The sequence below is a fragment of the Pseudophryne corroboree genome, chromosome 7 (genome assembly GCF_028390025.1).
Source record: "Pseudophryne corroboree isolate aPseCor3 chromosome 7, aPseCor3.hap2, whole genome shotgun sequence".
NCBI lineage: Eukaryota > Metazoa > Chordata > Amphibia > Anura > Myobatrachidae > Pseudophryne > Pseudophryne corroboree.
The window spans coordinates 96,129,120-96,150,443 of NC_086450.1; the positions used below are offsets into that span (position 1 = coordinate 96,129,120).

Genomic DNA, 21,324 nt, shown 5'->3' on the forward strand with positions numbered 1-21,324 from the left:
ACCTGTTTACGGTAATTTGTGCACCCGAAATCCATTGCTTCTGTCGGACCTAAACCTAAGCACATATGTGCAATCTGTTTAGCCAATTTGGTTGTATGCAAACAAATTGGCTTGACATTGTAAACAGTCTGCTCCTCAAAATGATTGATCGGTATGATCAAAAGTGTTTCCAAATGATTCGGAATGGGGTCAGGGCCATCTTAACGTGTAGGCAAACTGGGCAGCTGCCTGGAGCCCCACAATTCTAGGGGCCTCCGAGTAGGGGCAAGTGGTGGTCACACAATCAGAGGGGCGAGGCAGCACTCTATACATGCCTCCCAGCCTGCAGCCAGTGAATTGCTGCGTACATACTGATTGGTGGATGGCTGGTGCTATCCAATAATCAGAGTGCTGTCAGCCATTCCCTGTATAGAAGCATGTGGAAAGATAAAGCAGGACAGCAGGAGGGGCACGTTATGATTTTCTTTTAAATTGGTTTCCCATGAATGGGTGTGCAAGGTGTCTACAATGCTGCTAGGACGATCCTGAGTGGACTCAATGTTACAGGGTAAATAACTAGTCACATGTGGGATTTGTGGGCTTATAATGGTCATTTTTAGTTGGCATGTGTGTAACATGAGTGCAAAAGGAACTTGTAACAAAATGAAGCAAATGTTGGACAGAGAGAGTAAACATGCAACACAATACAGCAACGTGTTCATTATACTACTGTTAGTACTTGTGAAACATTACTGTGCCACAAAACAACAAACATGCTCTATAAATGACAAATAATAAAGCTGCAACTCACCTCTAGAAAAGTCATCGCAACCTCATCCTCCCGTAACAAGTCATTATAAAGGGTGGCCCAAAGTTGTACCAATCGGATGACTCTACGTTTGTTGTTGATGGCATAGTCCATTTTTTCCTGCTCTGTGCCTTGGGACGGCTGAGCATGGTAAGTGCAGAGAAGTTAAGGAAGTGCCTTAATATCCATACAGATGATTATATACTAGCATTGCTCAAAGGCACAAATCTACAGTAAAACAGTCAGACATCTGCATTCATTCGATACATTTCCTAACACGCAACATTTGCACTACCACACAGTAACAAATCAGACACTTGCATCCACTTCTAACTTGCAATAGACAGATAATGCTATACGATCATTGATTGCCCTATTATTTCATTTCCATTAAACTGATAACATTTGTTGGCTGCTATGATATTTACATGTGAGCAAATAAGTTGTTTTATATGAAATTTTCTCACATGCCAGTACATATAAACTGTATTTATCTATCAACTTTAGTAATTTAAAGAGAAAAAATATGAAATATAACAACAAACGTTATTTGTATTTAATATTATTATTGCCCCAATAAATCCTGCTGCGCAGTAAATTTACCCCAAACTCTTTTTTTCTGTTCTAGTGATATAGTTAAATACAGCAGACTGAATTAAAGGTGAATGTGAAAATTACTGGGGCTTTTTTGAGACAAGGAATATTATATTTCAGTGAATAATTCAATTCTGTTTTTATTTATTTGTATTCAGTTAAAAGGCGCGTGACTGCCATCTTGTGGCAAACTAATGTCAGTTTTTCTAAATTCTTTAAATAGATTGAGTTGATCTGTCAAGCCGGCTCTCCATGCTTCTGGTTATTACATCCAGAGTCCAACGAAGTGGTGGCTTGCTTCTGAATATGTACAGTGTCACCCTGGGGTGTGCACTTCACATTAGTGCTGCTTTAAAGTTTGAAATCAAACCCGCAGAGAAGCAGAGGCTTTTGTAACTACAGTATACCCCCAAATCTTATAATAATGAAACTTAACAATTATGAGCTTGGAAAAACTGTATGTGATTAGAAAAAGCAATTGTCCCTCCCAGGCTCTACCCACAATTCCTTTGTGCAGGATTTTGCTTTTCCGTGGTTTAGTATCATAATAGCTTGGCTATTAGCCGTTGGCTAGATATAAGATTGGTGGGCATTTATGAACTTTCGTTTCCAATGAAGGATTCCTGCGTAACTATCAAGAAGAAATTTTTGGACAATCTTTACCTATTTTTCCATCTATGCCAGTTAATATTTTACAATGGAAAAACAGAAAACAGACAATAGTTGAAAAACATGAAATGATAGTACCAGGCAGCCGAATATTCCAGGAAACAATAAAAACAGTTAAAATACAGCAATGACCTGTATCAGTGTCTCGGATGTTGATGGCTATTTTACGTCACTCCCCAAGACCACTTGGAGTGGAATTAATCACTTTGCTCATTGTGCCTCAGCGTTTGAAGGCACAGAAGGGGAGTGTTTGTTCAGGGGCCATGTGCAAGGGGCCCCTCTCCCTTCCTGTTGCTGGTCGGGGCCATCCTAGCGTATCGGCTCAACAATACTAGGGGCCTTCAAGCAGCGTCGAGTAGTGGTCACACAATCAGAGTGGTGAGGCAGCATTCTCTCCCTGCCTCCCAGCCAGGGCCGGATTAAGGCTTCAGGGGGCCTGGGGTACTTTACACAAGGGGGGCCCCAGAGGACTAAATATAGTGTATATAGGAAGGGGATGTACCTTACATGTGTGTGCGCGTATATATATATATATATATATATATATATATATATATAGGATAGATAAAAATATAAGAAGACAGCTGTTAGAGGCAGTAACAACATATAGCACATATTATTCAACAGAAAATTAGCGTATGTATACACTGTAAAAACAATATGATATCACACTGTAGTGCTTAGCTAGACTCAGAGGATTGGACGTTGTGGCTAGTCTGCGAGGCACAGGGTCACCGCAAACCTGTCACACAGTAGGTGGTGATAGTATGATGTGGAGGCATGATCTGCTTGCGTCTAGGGATAGGCAACTGATGGATACAACAGTGCAGGATTGTATAATCTGCCTGTCACAAAATGAAGTATATCAACTAATCCTAAACCCTATAGTACTACAAGAAGAAAACTGTTAACATACACACACAGTATACCTACATCCACACAAAACATCCACACACATACAGTACATACATACACACGCACACACACACCTACATAAACTCACATAGGATGCATACAGTACATACACACACTACACACCTACCTACAAACACACACACACACACACACACACACACACACACACACACACCTACATAAACACACATAGGATGCATACAGTACATACACACACACCTACCTACAAACACACACACACACACACCATACCTACATAAACACACATAGGATGCATACAGTACACACACACACACACACACACACACACACACACACACACACACACACACACACACACACACATTACACACCTACCTACAAACACACACACACACACACACACACACACACACACACACATAGCATGCATACAGTACACACACACACACACACACACACACACACACACACACACACACACACACACACACACACCATACCTACATAAACACACATAGCATGCATACAGTACACACACACAATCACACACATCAGCATGCATACACACCTACAAACACACACACACACACACACACACACACACACCATACCTACATAAACACACATAGCATGCATGCATACAGTACACACACACACACACACACACACACACACACACACACACACACATCAGCATGCATACACACCTACAAACACACACACACACACACACACACACCATGCATACACACACACACACACACACACACACACACACACACACACACACACACACACTACATACCTACAAATAAACAGCATATCTACAGAAACACACACACACACACACACACACACACACACACACACACACACACACACACACACACACACACACAGCACTAACCAATTTAAGAGAAGAGAAGAAGATTCATTTCTGACTGAGTTAGTTTACGCACAGGAGCTGCTGCTGCACATGCTCAGCAGCTCCTTCCACTGTGACTCATGTGTCCTCCAGTACAGAGAGCTCTGCTGATCAGAGCTCTCTGTGAGGAGAGTTCTCGGCAGCTCGTTAGTGGCTGTGGGTGGTCCCGCCGGGTGCAGAGACGGAGATAAGGCTGTCTCCGTCTCTGAAACAGTTTGCTGAACTTAATTAAAAAAAAAAAAAAAACATGCAAAACTGCCAGTGCTTCACGGCAGGCACGGGGGGCCCTTAAATTTGGGGGGCCCAGCAGAGCCGGCCATAGCTACAGGCAAACTAGGCAATTGCCTAGGGCATTTGATATGCCTAGGGGCATCAGCAGCTTCTGCTGATTAAAATGATATGCGGCATGCCTATATTCTGTGTGTAGCATTTCATATGCAGATACAGCCACAGTCTCACACAGTATATAGGCATGCAGCATATCATTTTAATCAGCAGAAGCTGCTTGTGCATCCTAGCCACATACCAATGCATTGCAAATAAGATGCATTTTCATAAAAAAAGGTGCCCGACGTTAGCATTGATGCAAGATTTGTGAGGACACATCTGTATCCAAGCAGAGGCAGAGGTCACAGTGTTAGTGGCAGTGTGAGTGCTGTGTGCATGTGAGTGGGTTGGTTGTGCAGTAGTGTTCGGAATATGTGTAAGGAGCATTATGTGTGTCATGTAAAAATGCATTAATAATGTGCAACATATGTGTAAGGGGCACTGTGTGTCATTATGTGTATAAGGGCATTAATAATGTGCAGCATATGTGTAACAGGGTACTACTGTATGTGTGTCATTATGTGTATAGGGGCACTAATAATGTGCAGCAAATGTGTAGGGGGCACTATACATGTCATTATGTGTATAAGGGCATTAATAATGTGCGGCATATGTGTAAGGGACATTATGTGTAAAAGGGCATTAATAAAGGTTGTCATAATGTTTAAGGCGAATTATGTTTATAAGGACATTAATAATGTGTCTCATATGTGTAAGGGGCATTACTGACTGTGTGGAATTATGTGTATAAATGCATTACTAATGTGTGGCATTATGTGTATAAGGTGCTCTACTATGTGGCGTTGCGTATAGAAAGGACACTACTGTTTCATCTAATGTGAATAAAAAGCAATAGGGTGTGATGTAATGTGAATAAGGGGCTCTACTGTGAGGAGTAACGTTTATAAGGTAAAGTGATACTACTGTGGGATGTAATATGAATTCTGGACACTATCGCATGATAAAATGTGAATAAAGTCGCAGTACTATGTGGCGTAATTGGAATTGGGGTTACTTTTGTGTGGCCATGCCCCTTGCCATCAAAATCACACCCCTTTTTGGGCTGTGCGCCAAATGTGCGAACTGTTCCTATTTAAAATATAGGGGGTACAAACCCCAAAATAAGGACTGCTATGGGTGAGGGGTGATGGTGCTGGGAAAGAGGTGCAAGGTCAGAGGCGGAACCAGCGGTGGTGCTAGGGGGGCACCAGCCAAAATCTTGCCTAGGGCATCATATTGGTTAGGGCCGGCTCTGGGGCCCAGGGTAATGTGTCCCCTGGGCTCCCCCCTTAATCCGGCTCTGCTCCCAGCCTGTAGCCAGACAGTGAATGGCTGACAACATGCTGATTGGTGGATGGCTGGAGCTATCCACCAATCAGAGTGCTGACAGCCATTCACTGTATGGAAGCTTGTGGAGCGGTGTCACAGGACTCCAGGAGGGGCATATTATGATTTTTTTAATTGGTCCTGTGAATGGGTGGTTAGGTGCATTGCTTTGTCCAGAGCCTGCAATGCTAAGGCGGCCCTGCTGCTGGCAGCACAATTTTTGCAACCATAGTTGTTTGCTATCTCCTGCACTGGTGATGCATTTTATCAGACACTGTTGGAAAGATGGAGCAGCTAGCAGCAGGTATGGTGGTGGGCTGGCTGCACTGCACAGTGGGACTTTGTGTTCTGGGGACAAGGCATCAAGCACGGAGCCCACTCCCACTCTGCACCCATTCTAAATATGCCATGGTCTCTGTTCCCTGCACCTCATCAGCATTATCACACATGAGGTGGAGACAGAATGTGAATGGGACAGGCTGTCAGATGTTCAGGTTCCCGAGCATTAATGATGTGACCTATCGTCTCTTTTCCTTTCCTTTCCTTTCTTTGTAGACACTGAAACCAATTTATTACCGCACATAAAACAGGTTATGGACTCCTAACAGAAAACGGTTTATCTTAGTCACTCCTTCAATACAGATGATACAAAAATACTGCTTCTGTGCAAGGCCACCGTAATAACAGAAACCAAGAGCCAATATTACTACTTTAATAGTATAATACAGATAAGTACAGTATTTGTGAAAGACTCCCCATGAGGCCTACAATGGAAGTTCCACAGATGTGCTACTCTAATTGACACCAATTCTTTCTTATTGGTTTTCTGATCACATCTGTCGTAGATTAGACAAAAACACTAATTCTTCTTGATTCTTCCTAATCCTATTCAGAGGTCACATTCATTCCCATCATATTGTGCATATAATATATTTTAATTTGTGTTTTCCCTAATTAAGCTTTATTCCCATAAGGACTGTTTAAATAAAAGAAAGATATTAACATACTCTCCATTTCCCAGACAGCTGTACATCGGACCGGACAGCTGTACATCGGTGGCGTCCGGTGCTATAAAATGAAACCTTACCACAGAATCAGACTCTCATTTATCATCATTAACAGACTTATCAAATTAAGGCAGATGTAGTAAAAATGCGTAAAATGGGGTTGATGTATCGGGATCCCGGCTGTTAAAATACCCACGTCGGGATCCTGACACAGCTAAGAAGACCAGTACCAGAACATGAATGGTATCAGAATCCTGAAGCCGGAATACTGACAACCGGAATCCCGATAGCTCCACTCCTGGCACGCAGGACAGATAAGTCCCTGGGATGGGGTGTTGTTAGGTTTAGGTTGCGAGGGGAAGCTTAGGGTTAGGCTGCGAGAAGTGGGGGTTAGGATTAGGCTGCAAGGAGGGAGGGTTAGGCTTAAGCTGCGGGAATGGGGGGGGGGTAGTGTTAGGCAACTCCGTGGAGGGTTAGGGTTAGGCTGCGGGAAGGAAGGGGGGGGGGTTTAGGTTTGGGCAGCAGGTTAGGGGGCCATTAGGGGACGGTAAGTGTACTTACCTTCCCCCTGTTGGGATTCTTACTGACCGGATGCCGCGGTCGGTATTCTGACCACCGATGCAACGAACCCAACGCAGTGTTTCAAACCTTAGAGAGAGATACAGTGGAGTAGTTACCCATAGCAACCAATTAGCTTATATAATTTTATAGAGTGTGCTGGATAAATGACAGCTAGCAGCTAATGCTATCAGAAACTTCTCCACTTTATGTCTTGTAGGTTTGATACATTTCCCCTATTGTTATGCCTTACCATTAGGCAAACCTCTATAGTTGTCTAGGGCACCTATGGTGAGAGGGCACTGAAACAGTGACATAATGTCATTCATCCAATGTTATGAATGCCTCCATGAAGACCGCCACACCACTGATATAAAGCCAATGTGACAAGTGAAGCTGTAGGCCGCTGCTCTCCATGGCAGTGATATAAGGGGGCTGTGGTACTGGGGTAAGCGGTCACAGCCAAGAGCCACACATCCACAGGGGAGGAAAACAGAAAATGCAGCAAATAAGATATCCTAAAAAACTCCAAGTTAATTTACTGCACTTCCTCAGATAGACCAGATCAGGGCAGATTGATCCCTTCCTCAAGGTACGCCAACAGGTCAGGTTTTAAGGATATACCTGATTGTGCACAGATGGCATAATGAAACTTACTGAGGTACTAATTAAGTCACCTGTGCCTAAGCGTGGAAATCCTTAAAACCTGGTCTGCTGGGGTGCCTTGAGGACTGCATTTGGGAACCGCTTTATTAAAAAGACTTAACACCAGAGAATCATATCCAGAGATGAAATAATACAGTAACGCGGAAGAGACGCAGCCGATTTAAACGTGACTGTGTGCCTGCTTTGTATGCGGAGATCTACCCTCGGCTAAACGCCTTCCATAGACTGCACTGTAACTGTCACATCTTTAGCTTCTGAAAATCTGGCTGTGCAGAAAACAATATACTTTAGCAAAATAACGCTCTTTCTTCAAATGAAATAAACTGCAACATTCTATTATATTTAATTCTACACAACCTGTTTTTACAAATCACATTGGATAATGTCATCCCTTTTTAAAAAATATTATTGCCATTTATTAAAACTACTAATTGCTGTATTAAATGAAAGTATCTGCACCTCCAATAAACACAATAACATGCTGTAACGCTGTCAATACAGTGAGTGTTTAAAAAAATGAGAATTGCAAGTTTAATGTTCCTCTTAGTCATGTTCTTGTTCAGTTTCTCCAGCCATATAATTATTTCATATATTTTTACCTAGCTATTATCCAACTCACCACAGGCACCTGTAATTTTTGCCATTTTCTTATTTTACATTTGCTTCGAATCCAACTAATGATAGCTTTCTGAGCAGAGATTAAGGTTTAGAAAATAAGGAGAAAAGCAAAATATACTCAGATTGTAATTTGTGCTCATTAGGCGTGATTACATTGCGAGATACACTGTTTTTGAATGCAATGTTTAACACAATGGTTCCAGTAGATTATAAAGGTTTTTACATTCTGAATTCCTCAGTATCTTACATTAGTGCAGTATAGAATGAACACTTATTTTCTTAACTATATACCTAACACCTGACTTCGTCATCATACCAAGAATCATATTAGACCATTCTATGCTCCCCCACACAAACATATAAAGAGTAGGTGGTTAGAAGTAAAAGGTGCAAAAGCTGCAGGCACAGTTTGTAATACTAAGTTTCTGAGGCTGAGGAAAACTTGGTGGAGTTTGAGCAGACCCAGACATCTGAAAATCTATATAATAAAATCAACTGCTGATAAAAAACGACGTAATCACCAGTGGCGTAACAAAGGCAAGGCAAGCAGGTCAGATGCCTTGGGTGATGAATCAGGCCCGGCAGAGGTCACCAGCCAGAGCAGTGCACTACGAGAATGCAGTATGCCTCAGCCGGCTGCTGACCGTAACAAAGAAGCAGCAAGAGGGGGTCAAGCCGAAGAAGAGGTGGGGTACTCCTGAGGTGGGTAACCACTATAGCACCCAGCCAGGACCAGAACTAGCGGCAGTGCACGTGGTGCGCAATGCACATTTGTGGGCCTCTTCACTGCGGCAGGCTCCAATGCAGTAAGCAGTAAGAGACAGCAAGAGGCGGTCAAGCCGAAGAAGAGAAGGGCAAAGCCCCACCCTCAGACCTGTGAGGAGCACAGTTAAAGTGAGAGACATTCTGATGTGGGAGTGTTCCCCCCTCAGAATTGGGTCTGCTACTCTGTGCTGCCCCCAGCTAAGGGTGTGATGCTCTGTATTGCCCAGCCCGGGGTGCAATGCTCTGTGCTCATTACTTCTATCTCTTTAACTGTTTTAATAGATCTCTCTATAGATGTTAGCTATAATGGGTGCATGGGGAGCATTGCACTGGGGCCTCTGGCTACAGGAGTGCCCGCACCGCACCCATTTAATATACTTATATTCTGCGGCGACTACGGACACTTATCTGACATTTTCCCAGAGATATTCACATGCGCAATAGAGGAATCACCGGTTAAATAGCACTAGAGCCATTTTCACGGACATGTGCAGACTGGCACAGAGTCTATAGTTTGCATGTGCCGATGTGAGGGGCCACATGGGACCCCTTCTGTCATTCAGTCACTGTACTACCACCACCATTATTACCACTACTACCCCCATTACTACTTTTATTTGTCTGGTCTGATGATGCCTAAGAAGGGCTGGATTTACCATGCGCAATAGAGGAATCACCGGTTAAATAGCACTAGAGCCATTTTCACGGACATGTGCAGACTGGCACAGAGTCTATAGTTTGCATGTGCCGATGCGAGGGGCCACATGGGACCCCTTCTGTCATAAGACACTGTACTACCACCACCATTATTACCACTACTACCCCCATTACTACTTTTATTTGTCTGGTCTGATGATGCCTAAGAAGGGCTGGATTTACCACTAGTAACCTAGGCGTCCACCTATGGACCAACAGATCCCAGGGGGCCCATAGCCTCCTGAAATCTGGCCCTGACTGTGATCACTTCTTCGGTTACAATATGAGCCGCAAGCCAGTCTAACCCCCGCCCCCCTTTCCCCTGCTACCATCGCACTGTTAAGTCCAGAGTGCACAGAGCGGGAGACATTCCAGCCTGGGTGCAGGAGATGGCAGCTCACGGCATGAATGTGCAGCAGCAGTACTATTACCTGATGGAAGGGAGAGAGCTGGCAAGTGACCTGAGGTGTCGAAGCAGCTGGTGAGGCTGTAAAGCGGCTGGCTTCAGCTGACGGGCCCTTTGAGACAGTGACTGAGGAGGGTTGCAGCACAGCAGCCAGAGTACCGGGCAGAGTGGGAAAGTGAGCGCTGTACTGAACTATTCTGAGGACTGCCTGAGGTGACTGAATATCGCAAATGAGTGTACATGTGGTGCTGTGAACAAGAACTGGTGCTGGCAGGACAGTACTCCTGAGGTGGGTAACCACTATAGCACCCAGCCAGAACCGGAACTAGCGGCAGTGCACATGGTGCGCAATGCACATTTGTGGGCCTCTTCACTGTGGCAGGCTCCAATGCAGTATTGTGGCCTGCCGCAGCGAAGAGGCCCGCAAAGAGTCACACCGACTCATTTTATGCTGCTGCTGCCTGCCCATTAGTCCCTGCTCTGTGCATTCAGCAGAAAATCCCCCATTGACTAGAGTGAACAACACAGGCTCAGCTGCTGCCAGAGAGCAGTGTCACTCCAGCCCGAGGAAGAGCAGGGTCTGTGATTCAAGCTCCTCCCCTCTCCTCTCATTAGTGCTCCGACCCTGGCTTCCTCCGTCACCCACTGCCAGTCACCAACCGCTTCTCTCCATCACCCTCTCCCTGTCACCCACTACCAGTCATCTTCTCCCTGGCATCACCCACTGCCTCTCTCCGTCACCCTCTTCCTGGATTCACCCACTGCCTCTCCATCACCCACTGCCTATCACCCTCTCACCCACTGCTTATCACCATTCTCTGTGTCACCCACTGCCTCTCCCTGGAGTCACCTTCTCCCTGTTACTCACTGTTTTCACCCTCTCCATGGCACCACTCACTGCCTTTCCTGGTCACCAACTGCCTCTTTCTGGCATCACCTACTTCCTCTCTCTGTCACCCACTTCACCACTCTCTCCCTGTGATCCACTGTCTGACACCCTCTCCCTGTCAACCACTACCCCTCTCTGTCACCTCTCCATCACTCACTGCCTGGTATCCTCTCTTTACCATCCACTGCCTCTCCCTAGCATTACCCACTCCCTCTCCCGATCAACCTTTGTCATCCACTGCCTCTCCCTGTCACGCTCTTCTTGCTCCCACTGCCTCACCCTGACATCACCTTCTGCCTCTCCCTATCACCCACTGCCTCTCCCTGTCACCCTCTGCCATGTAGCAATTAGTATTCTGGTTCTATCCTGGTGACTGCAGTATTCCTCTGGTGACTTCAGTATTCCAGTTCAATCCTGGTGACTCAAGTATTCTGTCTCCATTTTGTTGACTCTAGTATTCCAGCACCATTCCAGTGACTCCAGCATTTCAATTCCATTTCGGTGACTACTGTATTCCGGTTCAATCCCGATGACTCCAGTATTTCAGTTCCATTTCAGTGACTTCAGTATTCTGGTTCCTGTCTGGTGACTTTAGCATTCTTATTCAATCCCGGTGACTCCAGTATTCAGGTTCCATTCCAGTGACTCTAGCATTACGGTTCCATTACCGTAACGCCTGTATTCCGGTTCCAATCTGGTGACTCCAGCAATCCAGTTCCTTATGGTGACCCTGGTAGTAAAGTGCTGATTCCATCAAGATTCCAACTGCCCCATCTGTGCCTTCAATTGCCAGAAGTTCCACCTTGACCAGATCATTTATATACTAGTGTATTCCACTCATTCCACATTCCTGTCCTAGCTCATGAGTAGTGATTACATCCGGCCTTCCAGGTGCCATTTGCCCGCCTCAGATTCCGTTCCAGTCAAAAACTCCAGGCCGGTTCCAAAGACAAACACAGACATGACAGTTAGATGCGATCAAAATGAATGACTGCATCTCCTATAGTTCTGTATGCTCACATGCAGAGCATGCACAGTGAAGAAACATGTCAGATATACTCTGCCAACAGTCGTACATTCACCTCTTCCCCAGCTCCTATGAGTTCATATGTATGGTCACTCATATTGCATCCAATCTGGGAACATCGGAATGTTTTATTAGAACATTTTTTTATGTTGGAACTTATGGAAGATCACAAAGACTTGGACTGGATAATAAGCTGGGTGCATTCACTTTGAGCACCTGGCACCCATGGACATGAAAGTAATGTTAACAATATTTGTCACTGGTGCAGGCCACAAGATTTGTTCTTCTCAAACTGGAATAACAAATAAACTGACTTGTGTTGTGATTGAAGATGCAGCAGACACTTATATCTCATAATGTTACCTAAACGTCACTGTTATTAAAAATTCCAACTGTGACTTAAACAAATACTGTGGAAATGCTGTGGAATATGTTCTGACATAGATGCTCATATGAGCACACACAAGTAGGGGAACACAGACTGAAACATATTCTGACTAGGCAGAACAAGGGTTTGATGGGATCTTCTCACGTCGGTACAGTCCAGTGAGGGGGGTGTTTATGCAAATATGGCCTATGCAGACCAGCATTACCTATTAGGGAAAGGGTAGTGGTGGGGTGTGACCCATATCTGGGCGTGTGACATTTGTGCTGAAAATCTGCCATGATCACTTGGAACTTCCTTGATCCCATCAGTGGATTACGCGCCTTTTTCAGAATTGGGAGCAAATAAAAACAGAGCAATTTACACCTTGCAAAACCATGCAGCACTGCCGGTGGGGCAGATGTAAATATACAGAGATTTATAGCTGAGAAGAGGCATGTCCTAGCTCACAGGTTCTCAAACTCGGTCCTCAGGACCCCACACGGTGCATGTTTTGCAGGTCTCCTCACAGAATCGCAAGTGAAATAATTAGCTCCACCTGTGGCCCTTTTAAAATGTGTCAGTGAGTAATTAATACACCTGTGCACCTGCTGGGTTACCTGCAAAACATGCACTGTGTGGGGTCCTGAGGACCGAGTTTGAGAACCACTGTCCTAGCTTAATTCTAAATTGCAGTATATAAACAAAGCCACTCACTCAGTATTACCCCTTTTCCACCTCGACACGGCTCCCGTTCACACTAGACATCTAGCCGGGTTGAACACGTGTTCAACCCGGCTAGCTACCCGGGTAGGATTCCCGGATCACTTGAATTTGCCGGGGGACCCTTTTCCACTAGGAAAAAACCCGGGTAAATGCGCACCCCCGCACATTTACCCTTGTTTCTTAGAGCTAGTGGAAAAGGGGTATAAGTGTTCAGTGCATGCAATAGCGGGTGTGGATTAACAGACAGTCAAAAGGTCTACAGTCAATAGGTCAACACCATATGGTCGACAGTCAATAGGTTGACAGGTACAAAAGGCAGACAGTCAAAAGGTTAACAGTACAAAAGTCGACATGTACAAATGGTCGACATAAAAATCGTTGACACAAAAAGGTCAACACACTTTTTGGGGGGGATGTTATATTGTATGTTTAACCATATATGATCCAAATCAGAAGAAACGCGCTCGCTCGCCTCACTTCGGGCGTGGTAGCTCAATCCGCTCGCCACAACTAAAGGTGATAGTTTGTGACATGGATAGTAAATTCAGCAAAAGTTTAAAAAAACATGGAAAAAAAGAAGCGTCGACCACATGTGTCGACCATTGTCATGTCGACCTTTTGAATCTGTCGACTTAATGTACCTGTTGACTTTTTGTACTGTCTACCTTTTACATGTTGACCTTTTGACCCTGTCGACCTCTTGTACCTGTTGACCTATTGACTGTCGACTTTATGGTGTCGACCTTTTGACTGTAGTCCTTCTGACTGTCTATCCTCCACCTCTCGCAATACCAGCCAGTGTTTTCCTGGGATGTAAAAAATAAATAAAAATCTGCATTTGCACCCCTGGCATTGCAACATGGTTTGCTCCAGGAGCACATTACTCGTTCCTTTGGGGTCTATTTACTAAGCCTTAGATAAAGTGGACGGAGATAAAGCACCAGCCAATCAGCTCCTAACTGCCATTTTTCAAACAGCCTGTGACATGGCAGTTAGGAGCTGATTGGCTGGTGCTTTATCTCTGTCCACTTTATTTCCATTCAAGGCTTAGTAAATAGACCTTTTTGTTCCCAACTTTGAATCAGACCCTACATTATGTGCCCTATTGTCCTAATAGGTGTTTCAACCAGTTCAATCAATTCCAGTTGTATTTGGTTTTCATTGAACACGATGCCCATCATCCAATTCTACATATTTACTATGCTGCAGGACCATTACCTAATTCTAGCATGACCAGCTTAGCACACTGCAAAACTGTGTGTTGCCGGTCGCCCTGCAAACTTGCTATTTCTCTGTAGATCTCTCTATAGATGTTAGCTATAATGGGTGCATGGGGAGCATTGCACAGGGGCCTCTGGCTACAGGAGTGCCCGCACTGCACCCATTTAATATACTTATATTCTGCGGCCACTACGGACACTTATCTGACATTTTCCCAGAGATATTCACATGCGCAATAGAGGAATCACCGGTTAAATAGCACTAGCGCCATTTTCACGGACATGTGCAGACTGGCACAGAGTCTATAGTTTGCATGTGCCGATGCAAGGGGCCACATGGGACCCCTTCTGTCATAAGACCCCCCGTGTACAATTTGTTAGATTTCCATATCCACTCCTGTCATGTAGACAATAGATTGCTTACTACCCTCTAGAAAGTCATGTACAGTAAGTTTGTACAACACATTCATGCTACTAAAAAGTAACAATTATATCCATAAATAATTTCATAAGAAACACAAGATGCAAAAATAGTAATTTCCAGACACCACAATTATACTGTCAGTTCTGCAGATACGGGCTGGCCGGGCATATTCTGTGTATGTGCACAGTTAAATACAATGATGTGTATCTAGGCATGCTTTGACAATGATATTTATATTGCAGGACAGTTTGCCAGAAACGCCCTAAACAAACATTTCAGAAAAGAAAACAAATATCTGAAGACTGATGTGTCCTGTATTTAAATGCCCACATAACAATATAATTTGCTGTTGTCCTTTTTGGAGAGTGCACTTTCTCCGCTAATAGACAAGATCAAACTTCCTAATGATTATTGCAGCTGATAGTTTGTGGAGCCAAGAAGAGTTGGCCCCTGACAGTCTATTTGTTGGCCCCTGACAGTGTCTGACCTTATAACGTGCTACAGCACTAACACAAAGTCCTTTCCCAATGACAAGCTCAGAGTGTGATATGCAGCGATCGCAGATGAACACCTACATATGATAAAAAGTACAGTTTATAATGTAGGTAATGTTCATACAGGATTATTTATAGAAATGATTACCTGGGGAGCTTATAGATCATGCATATGGGGCTGGATGTAATAACATCCCAGTTGGCTGGAGGTGCGGGTTCCTGGCCTAACTTGGATGTTTTATTAAAGCGGCAATCATTTACAAGGCATGGTTTTGCTGTGCAAATGATTGCCGTCTTAAAAAAATGTCTGAGTTCGACTGGAAACCCGCACCTCCGGCCAACATGGACGTCAATACATCTGGCCCCTGGGCTGAAGTGCTTGGCCTGAAGCCCAGCGCTCCAGACGTTTGGCATAGTAGGGTTGAGGGAGTGCTACTAGTGCCTGGAATGAAGCCCAGGGCTCTGGACTTTTTGCATAGGGGAGAGGGAGTGCAGCTAGTACTTGGCCTGAAGCCCAGGGCTCCAGAATTTTGGCAAAGGGATGATGGAGTGCTGCTAGTACATGGCCTGAAGCCCAGGGCTCCAGAATTTTGGCAAAGGGATAATGGAGTGCTGCTAGTACATGGCCTGAAGCCCAGGGCTCCAGAATTTTGGCAAAGGGATGATGGAGTGCAGCTAGTACTTGGCCTGAAGCCCAGGGCTCCAGAATTTTGGCAAAGGGATGATGGAGTGCTGCTAGTACATGGCCTGAAGCCCAGGGCTCCAGAATTTTGGCAAAGGGATGATGGAGGGCTGCTAGTACTTGGCCTGAATCCCAGGGCTCCAGAATTTTGGCAAAGGGATGATGGAGTGCTGCTAGTACTTGGCCTGAAGCCCAGGGCTCCAGAATTTTGGCAAAGGGATGATGGAGTGCTGCTAGTACTTGGCCTGAATCCCAGGGCTCCAGAATTTTGGCAAAGGGATGATGGAGTGCTGCTAGTACTTGGCCTGAAGCCCAGGGCTCCAGAATTTTGGCAAAGGGATGATGGAGTGCTGCTAGTACTTGGCCTGAAGCCCAGGGCTCCAGAATTTTGGCAAAGGGATGATGGAGTGCTGCTAGTACTTGGCCTGAAGCCCAGGGCTCTGGACTTTTGGCATAGGGGTGAGGGAGTGCTGCAATTTGCAATGCAGCACAAACAACATTTATATGTCAAAAGCTAAATAAAAATTTTTTTCATACGTACACACTGTTCTCCACAAGACGTGTTCAGTTAGATAAATATAAATGTTCAACATGCTGGAAAAAAACCCATTCCATTCCAATTCCATTGTATCTGGTTCTAAAACTCATTTACATTTTAATAAGGAGGAATATTTGTACCATGGGCCTAATTCATCTTTGTATGCACATGCCTACGCAGCTGCTGCAGCCATGACATGCCACAATTGTGTTCCACTACTCCCTGTTACCTCCCGAAACAGTCCCTTCCTGCCAATCCCTTTGTATTAATAATCTCACTGTGAGCGGCATAGCAAAGGTAGCTTGGCGCGTGCTCAGTGTGATCACGGCATATGCGCAGTCTGCCGATCATCACTCAGTTGCGTGAACATCGCCATAACGTACAAACATGAATTATGCCCAATGTTCCAAGTGAGTGACTGCTCTACATATGCCATGCTTTACCTATGATCTCACTGCATGCCAGTACATCTGGGGCTCCCAGTGTTTATCATGTCGGCCATCGCTGTTCTACATATTATTAGTAGTGAGCGGATATGACTACAGTTTTATTATAGGCAGATATGCTTTGGGATGGTGGTTTCTCCCACTTTGGTGAATGTAGCCTCCATTACTTCTAAGCTTTCATCCTCTTTAGATAGACAGTGCCAGAATAGCCCACTATTGTAATAAAACATATATTTAATATACCACCAAAACATGTACAGTTAGGTCCATATATATTTGGACACTGACACAATTTTTTATATTTTACCAAAATATATTCATGTTACAGTTATAAAATCAATATGGTTTAAAGGTATTAACTATCAGCTTTAATTTGAGGGTATTCACATCCAAATTGGAGGAAGTTTTAGGAAACACAGCTGTTTAATATGTAGCCCCCTTTTTTTCAGTGTCTGGTAATGTCAACCCAAATTCCAATCTGTGTAAAGTACAAAAGATCATCACCCTGATATAGGAGGTAATTCAGACATGATCGCTAGGGTGTGTTTTTTGCATTCCTGCGATCAGGTAGTCGCCGACTATAGGGGGAGGGTATAACTTTTGTGCAGGTGTACGTTCGCTTTTCTTGGACACCTGCACAAACATGAGTTTGTGTAGTCTCTGCACAGTCCATGACTTACTCAGCTGCTGCGTTGATCAGGATTGGCGCTGACGTCAGACACCCTCCCTCAAAATGCCTGGTCCCTCCTGCGTTTTCCCGGACACTCCTGTAAAATGGTCAGTTGCCACCCACAAATGGCCTCTTCCTGTCCCAATCACCTTGCGTTTGCCCGTGCAATCGCTTTTTTCGCACACCATCCCCTCTCTATGCACCGATGCCCGGTGCAGTCGTCTGACGCGCCGATGCATTGCGGTGCATACGTATGCGCAGTTCTGGCCTAATCGCAGGTTGTGAGAAAACGCAGCCTAGTGATCAGATCTGAATCGGCCCCATAGACGGGTTCCAGACACTGGACAGACAGTGTCTAGTTAGACAGTCAATAGGTCGACCCCATATGGCCAACGTGCAATAGGCTGATGTGGTGAAAAGGTCGACAGGTACAAAATGTCATCAGGTTCAAAAGGTCGAAATGACAATGGACAACACACAAATTGATGACACAATTATTATTTTTTTAATTGTAATTTTTTTTTAACTTTTGCTTCATTTAACATCCACATGAACTACAATTGGGAATAGTAACGTTTGGTGAGTGCAGCGGTGTTGCGAGCCACCTTGCCCGAAGCGTGGCGAGTGAAGAAAGCCTTGCGAGAGTACGTGGTACACTAACTGTGGTCACATGAAATGAAACATACAAAATGACACTCCAAAACTTAAAAAAAAAATTTGTGTTGACATTTTTCATTTACATGTTGACTTTTGACCTTGTCGACCTTTTCCCTGTTGACCTTTTGCACGTAAAATATATGGGGTAGACCTACTGACGGTCTATCTGTTTACTGTAGATCTACTGATCCACACCCCTATGGACTGTAGCGGTACAAGGACTAGACACTGATTAGAAGTAATGATACTTTTGTGCCCATCATACTCCGTATATAATCCTGCCAATGAGAATTTTAGGGGTATAACTGACCATGTAGCAGACCCAGGCTCTGACCTCATACGAGAGTATAATAGGACCTACACACTTAAAGATTTTACTGAACGATATGAACGTTCTCGTTCATTAATGAACGATATGAACGTTCTCGCTCATTAATGAACGATATGAATGTTCTCGCTCATTAATGAACGAGAACTCGTATCTTTCAGTGTGTAGGCACCACCGATGAACGATGTGCGGCCCCGCGCTCTTTCATCGTTAGTGCCGGCTCGTTCATACCTGCAGGCCAATATGGACAATCTCGTCCATATTAGCATGCAGGGCTATGGAGCCGGGTGACGGGGGGAGTGAAGAAACTTTCGTATCGGCCGTCGGGCAGCTCGGCGGCGGGTCGCTGAGTGTCTAGGGCCCATTAGTCTTCACATGCAGATGAATCATTAAGGTGTGTTTAAAGCCATCATCCTGTCTCCTCAGGTTTGGAGGACTAAACATGAGTACACCACACACTGTAGAAGTCTTAAACGGGGTTAAGTATGGTATGCCGGTGGTCGGGGTCCCGGCGACCAGCATACCGGCGCCGGAATCCAGACCACCGGCATACTGACAGCTGGGCGAGCGCAAATGAGCCCCTTGCGGGCACAGTGGGGCGCTACGCGCACCACGCTATCTATTCTTCCTCCAGGGGTTCGTGGATGTCGGTATGCTGGCGGTCGGGATTCCGGCGCCGGTATGGTGGTCGCCGGGAGGCCGGCAACCTGAAGACCACCCATCCTAAACGATACCAGAAAATAAACCAACACCTGCTATCAGACTGCTGCCTTCCATAATGAGTAAATGCACCAGTTCCCGCCAGCCACTCCCAATACAATGCTGCTTTCAGGGAGGCCCTTTCCTTCTATACATCTGCTTGTTTTCACCCAGTTAAAATTGTTATTTGCTACAGTGTACTGTACAAAACACATCAGCTACTAATTTAAACATACTGTATAGCAAAAGGTGAAGGATGAAAAAAATCTTCTATAGAGCAAACTGTGAAATGAAGGCACACATGGAATACAAATAATTGCAAAATGTTTAACTTAAATTGATGTTGCTTGTTTTAAAAAAGGATATTGGGACATCAAGACTGGGCAGAGCTGAGAGTTTGGCATGAAAACACAGTGCATCAGTATAAAGTCGTCTACAGCAGTATCTAAAGAGAAATAAATAATAAATATTATATAAAGATATGTGATAAGTTTTCAAGTTTACATTTCATTTTTTACCAAATTAACTTAAATAGTTCTAATAACACTTTAGTGGTGGTCATCCTACACATGATACTCCACCTTACACTTTGCATGGTTCCGACACTCGCATATAGCCGGTCTCAATCAGTACTTGGCGCCTCTCCGTAACAGATGAGATCTAGCGCGGCTGCAATGAACGCCTACATATGTTTGGAGGAGTGGGCCTGGCTATGGGTCTAATTCAGAGTTGATCACAGCAGCAAAATCTTTGTCTACTGGGCAAAACCATGTTGCACTGCATGTGGGGCAGATGTAATATGTGCTGAGAGAGTTAGATTTGGGTGGGTTATATTGTTTCTGTGCAGGGTAAATACTGTCTGCTTTATTTTTGCATTGCAATTTAGATTTCAGTTTGAACATACCCCACCCAATTCTAACTCTCTCTGCACATGTTACATCTGCCCCACCTGCAGTGCACATGGGCCCTCATTCCGAGTTGATCGCTCGCAAGCTGTTTTTAGCAGCCGTGCAAACGCATAGTCGCCGCCCACGGGGGAGTGTAATTTCGCTTTGCAAGTGGGCGAACGCCTGTGCAGCCGAGCTCTGAAAAAACATTTTGTGCAGTTTCAGAGTAGGGCTGAACTCACTCAGCCCTTGCGATCATTTCAGTCTTTTTGGTGTCGGAATTGACGTCACACACCCGCCCTCCAAACGCCCGGATACGCCTGCATTTTCCCTACCACTCCCAGAAAACGGTCAGTTGACACCCATAAACGCCCTCTTTCTGTCAATCTTCTTGCGATCGGCTGTGCGTATGGATTCTTCGTTAAATCCATTGCTCAGCAACAGCCCGCACTGTCCCCGTACGACGCGCGTGCGCATTGTGGTGCATACGCATGCGCAGTAGAGACCTGATCGCAGCGCAGAGAAAATCGGCAGCATGCGATCAACTCGGAATGACCCCCATGGTTTTGCCCAGAGAAAACCTTTGCTGCTGTGATCAGGTCTGAATTAGGCCCTATGGGGGTCATTCTGAGTTGTTAGCTCGTTGCCGAGTTTCGCAACGGAGCGATTAAGGCGAAAATGCGCATGCGCATGGTACGCAGGGCGCATGCGCTAAGTATTTTAGCACAAAACTTTTCTGGGAGTGTGCGGAAAAACGCAGGCGTGCCAGGATAAAACTCGGGAGTGTCTGGAGAAATGGGGGAGTGGCTGGCCGAACGCAGGGCGTGTTTGTGACGTCAAACCAGGAACGAAATGGGCTGAGCTGATCGCAGTGTAGGAGTAAGTCTCGAGCTACTCAGAAACTGCTAAGAAATTTCTATTCGCAATTCTGCTAATCTTTTGTTTGCAATTCTGCTATGCTAAGATACACTCCCAGAGGGCGGCGGCCTAGCGTGTGCAATGCTGCTAAAATCTGCTAGCGAGCGAACAACT

General features: G+C 45.0%; 1 protein-coding gene across 4 annotated transcripts in view; it reads right to left on the minus strand.

Moving 5' to 3' along the window:
* RAPGEF4 (Rap guanine nucleotide exchange factor 4) overlaps nucleotides 1-21,324 on the minus strand; it is a 626,758-nt gene that overhangs the window by 154,462 nt on the left and 450,972 nt on the right. For all 4 annotated transcript variants that reach the window (XM_063933451.1, XM_063933450.1, XM_063933452.1 and 1 more), the window contains 2 exons: nucleotides 19,772-19,850; nucleotides 791-941 (listed from right to left, as the gene is read on the minus strand). In XM_063933451.1, the coding sequence (XP_063789521.1) occupies nucleotides 791-941; nucleotides 19,772-19,850 (230 nt within the window). The remainder of the gene's footprint in view (nucleotides 1-790; nucleotides 942-19,771; nucleotides 19,851-21,324) is intronic.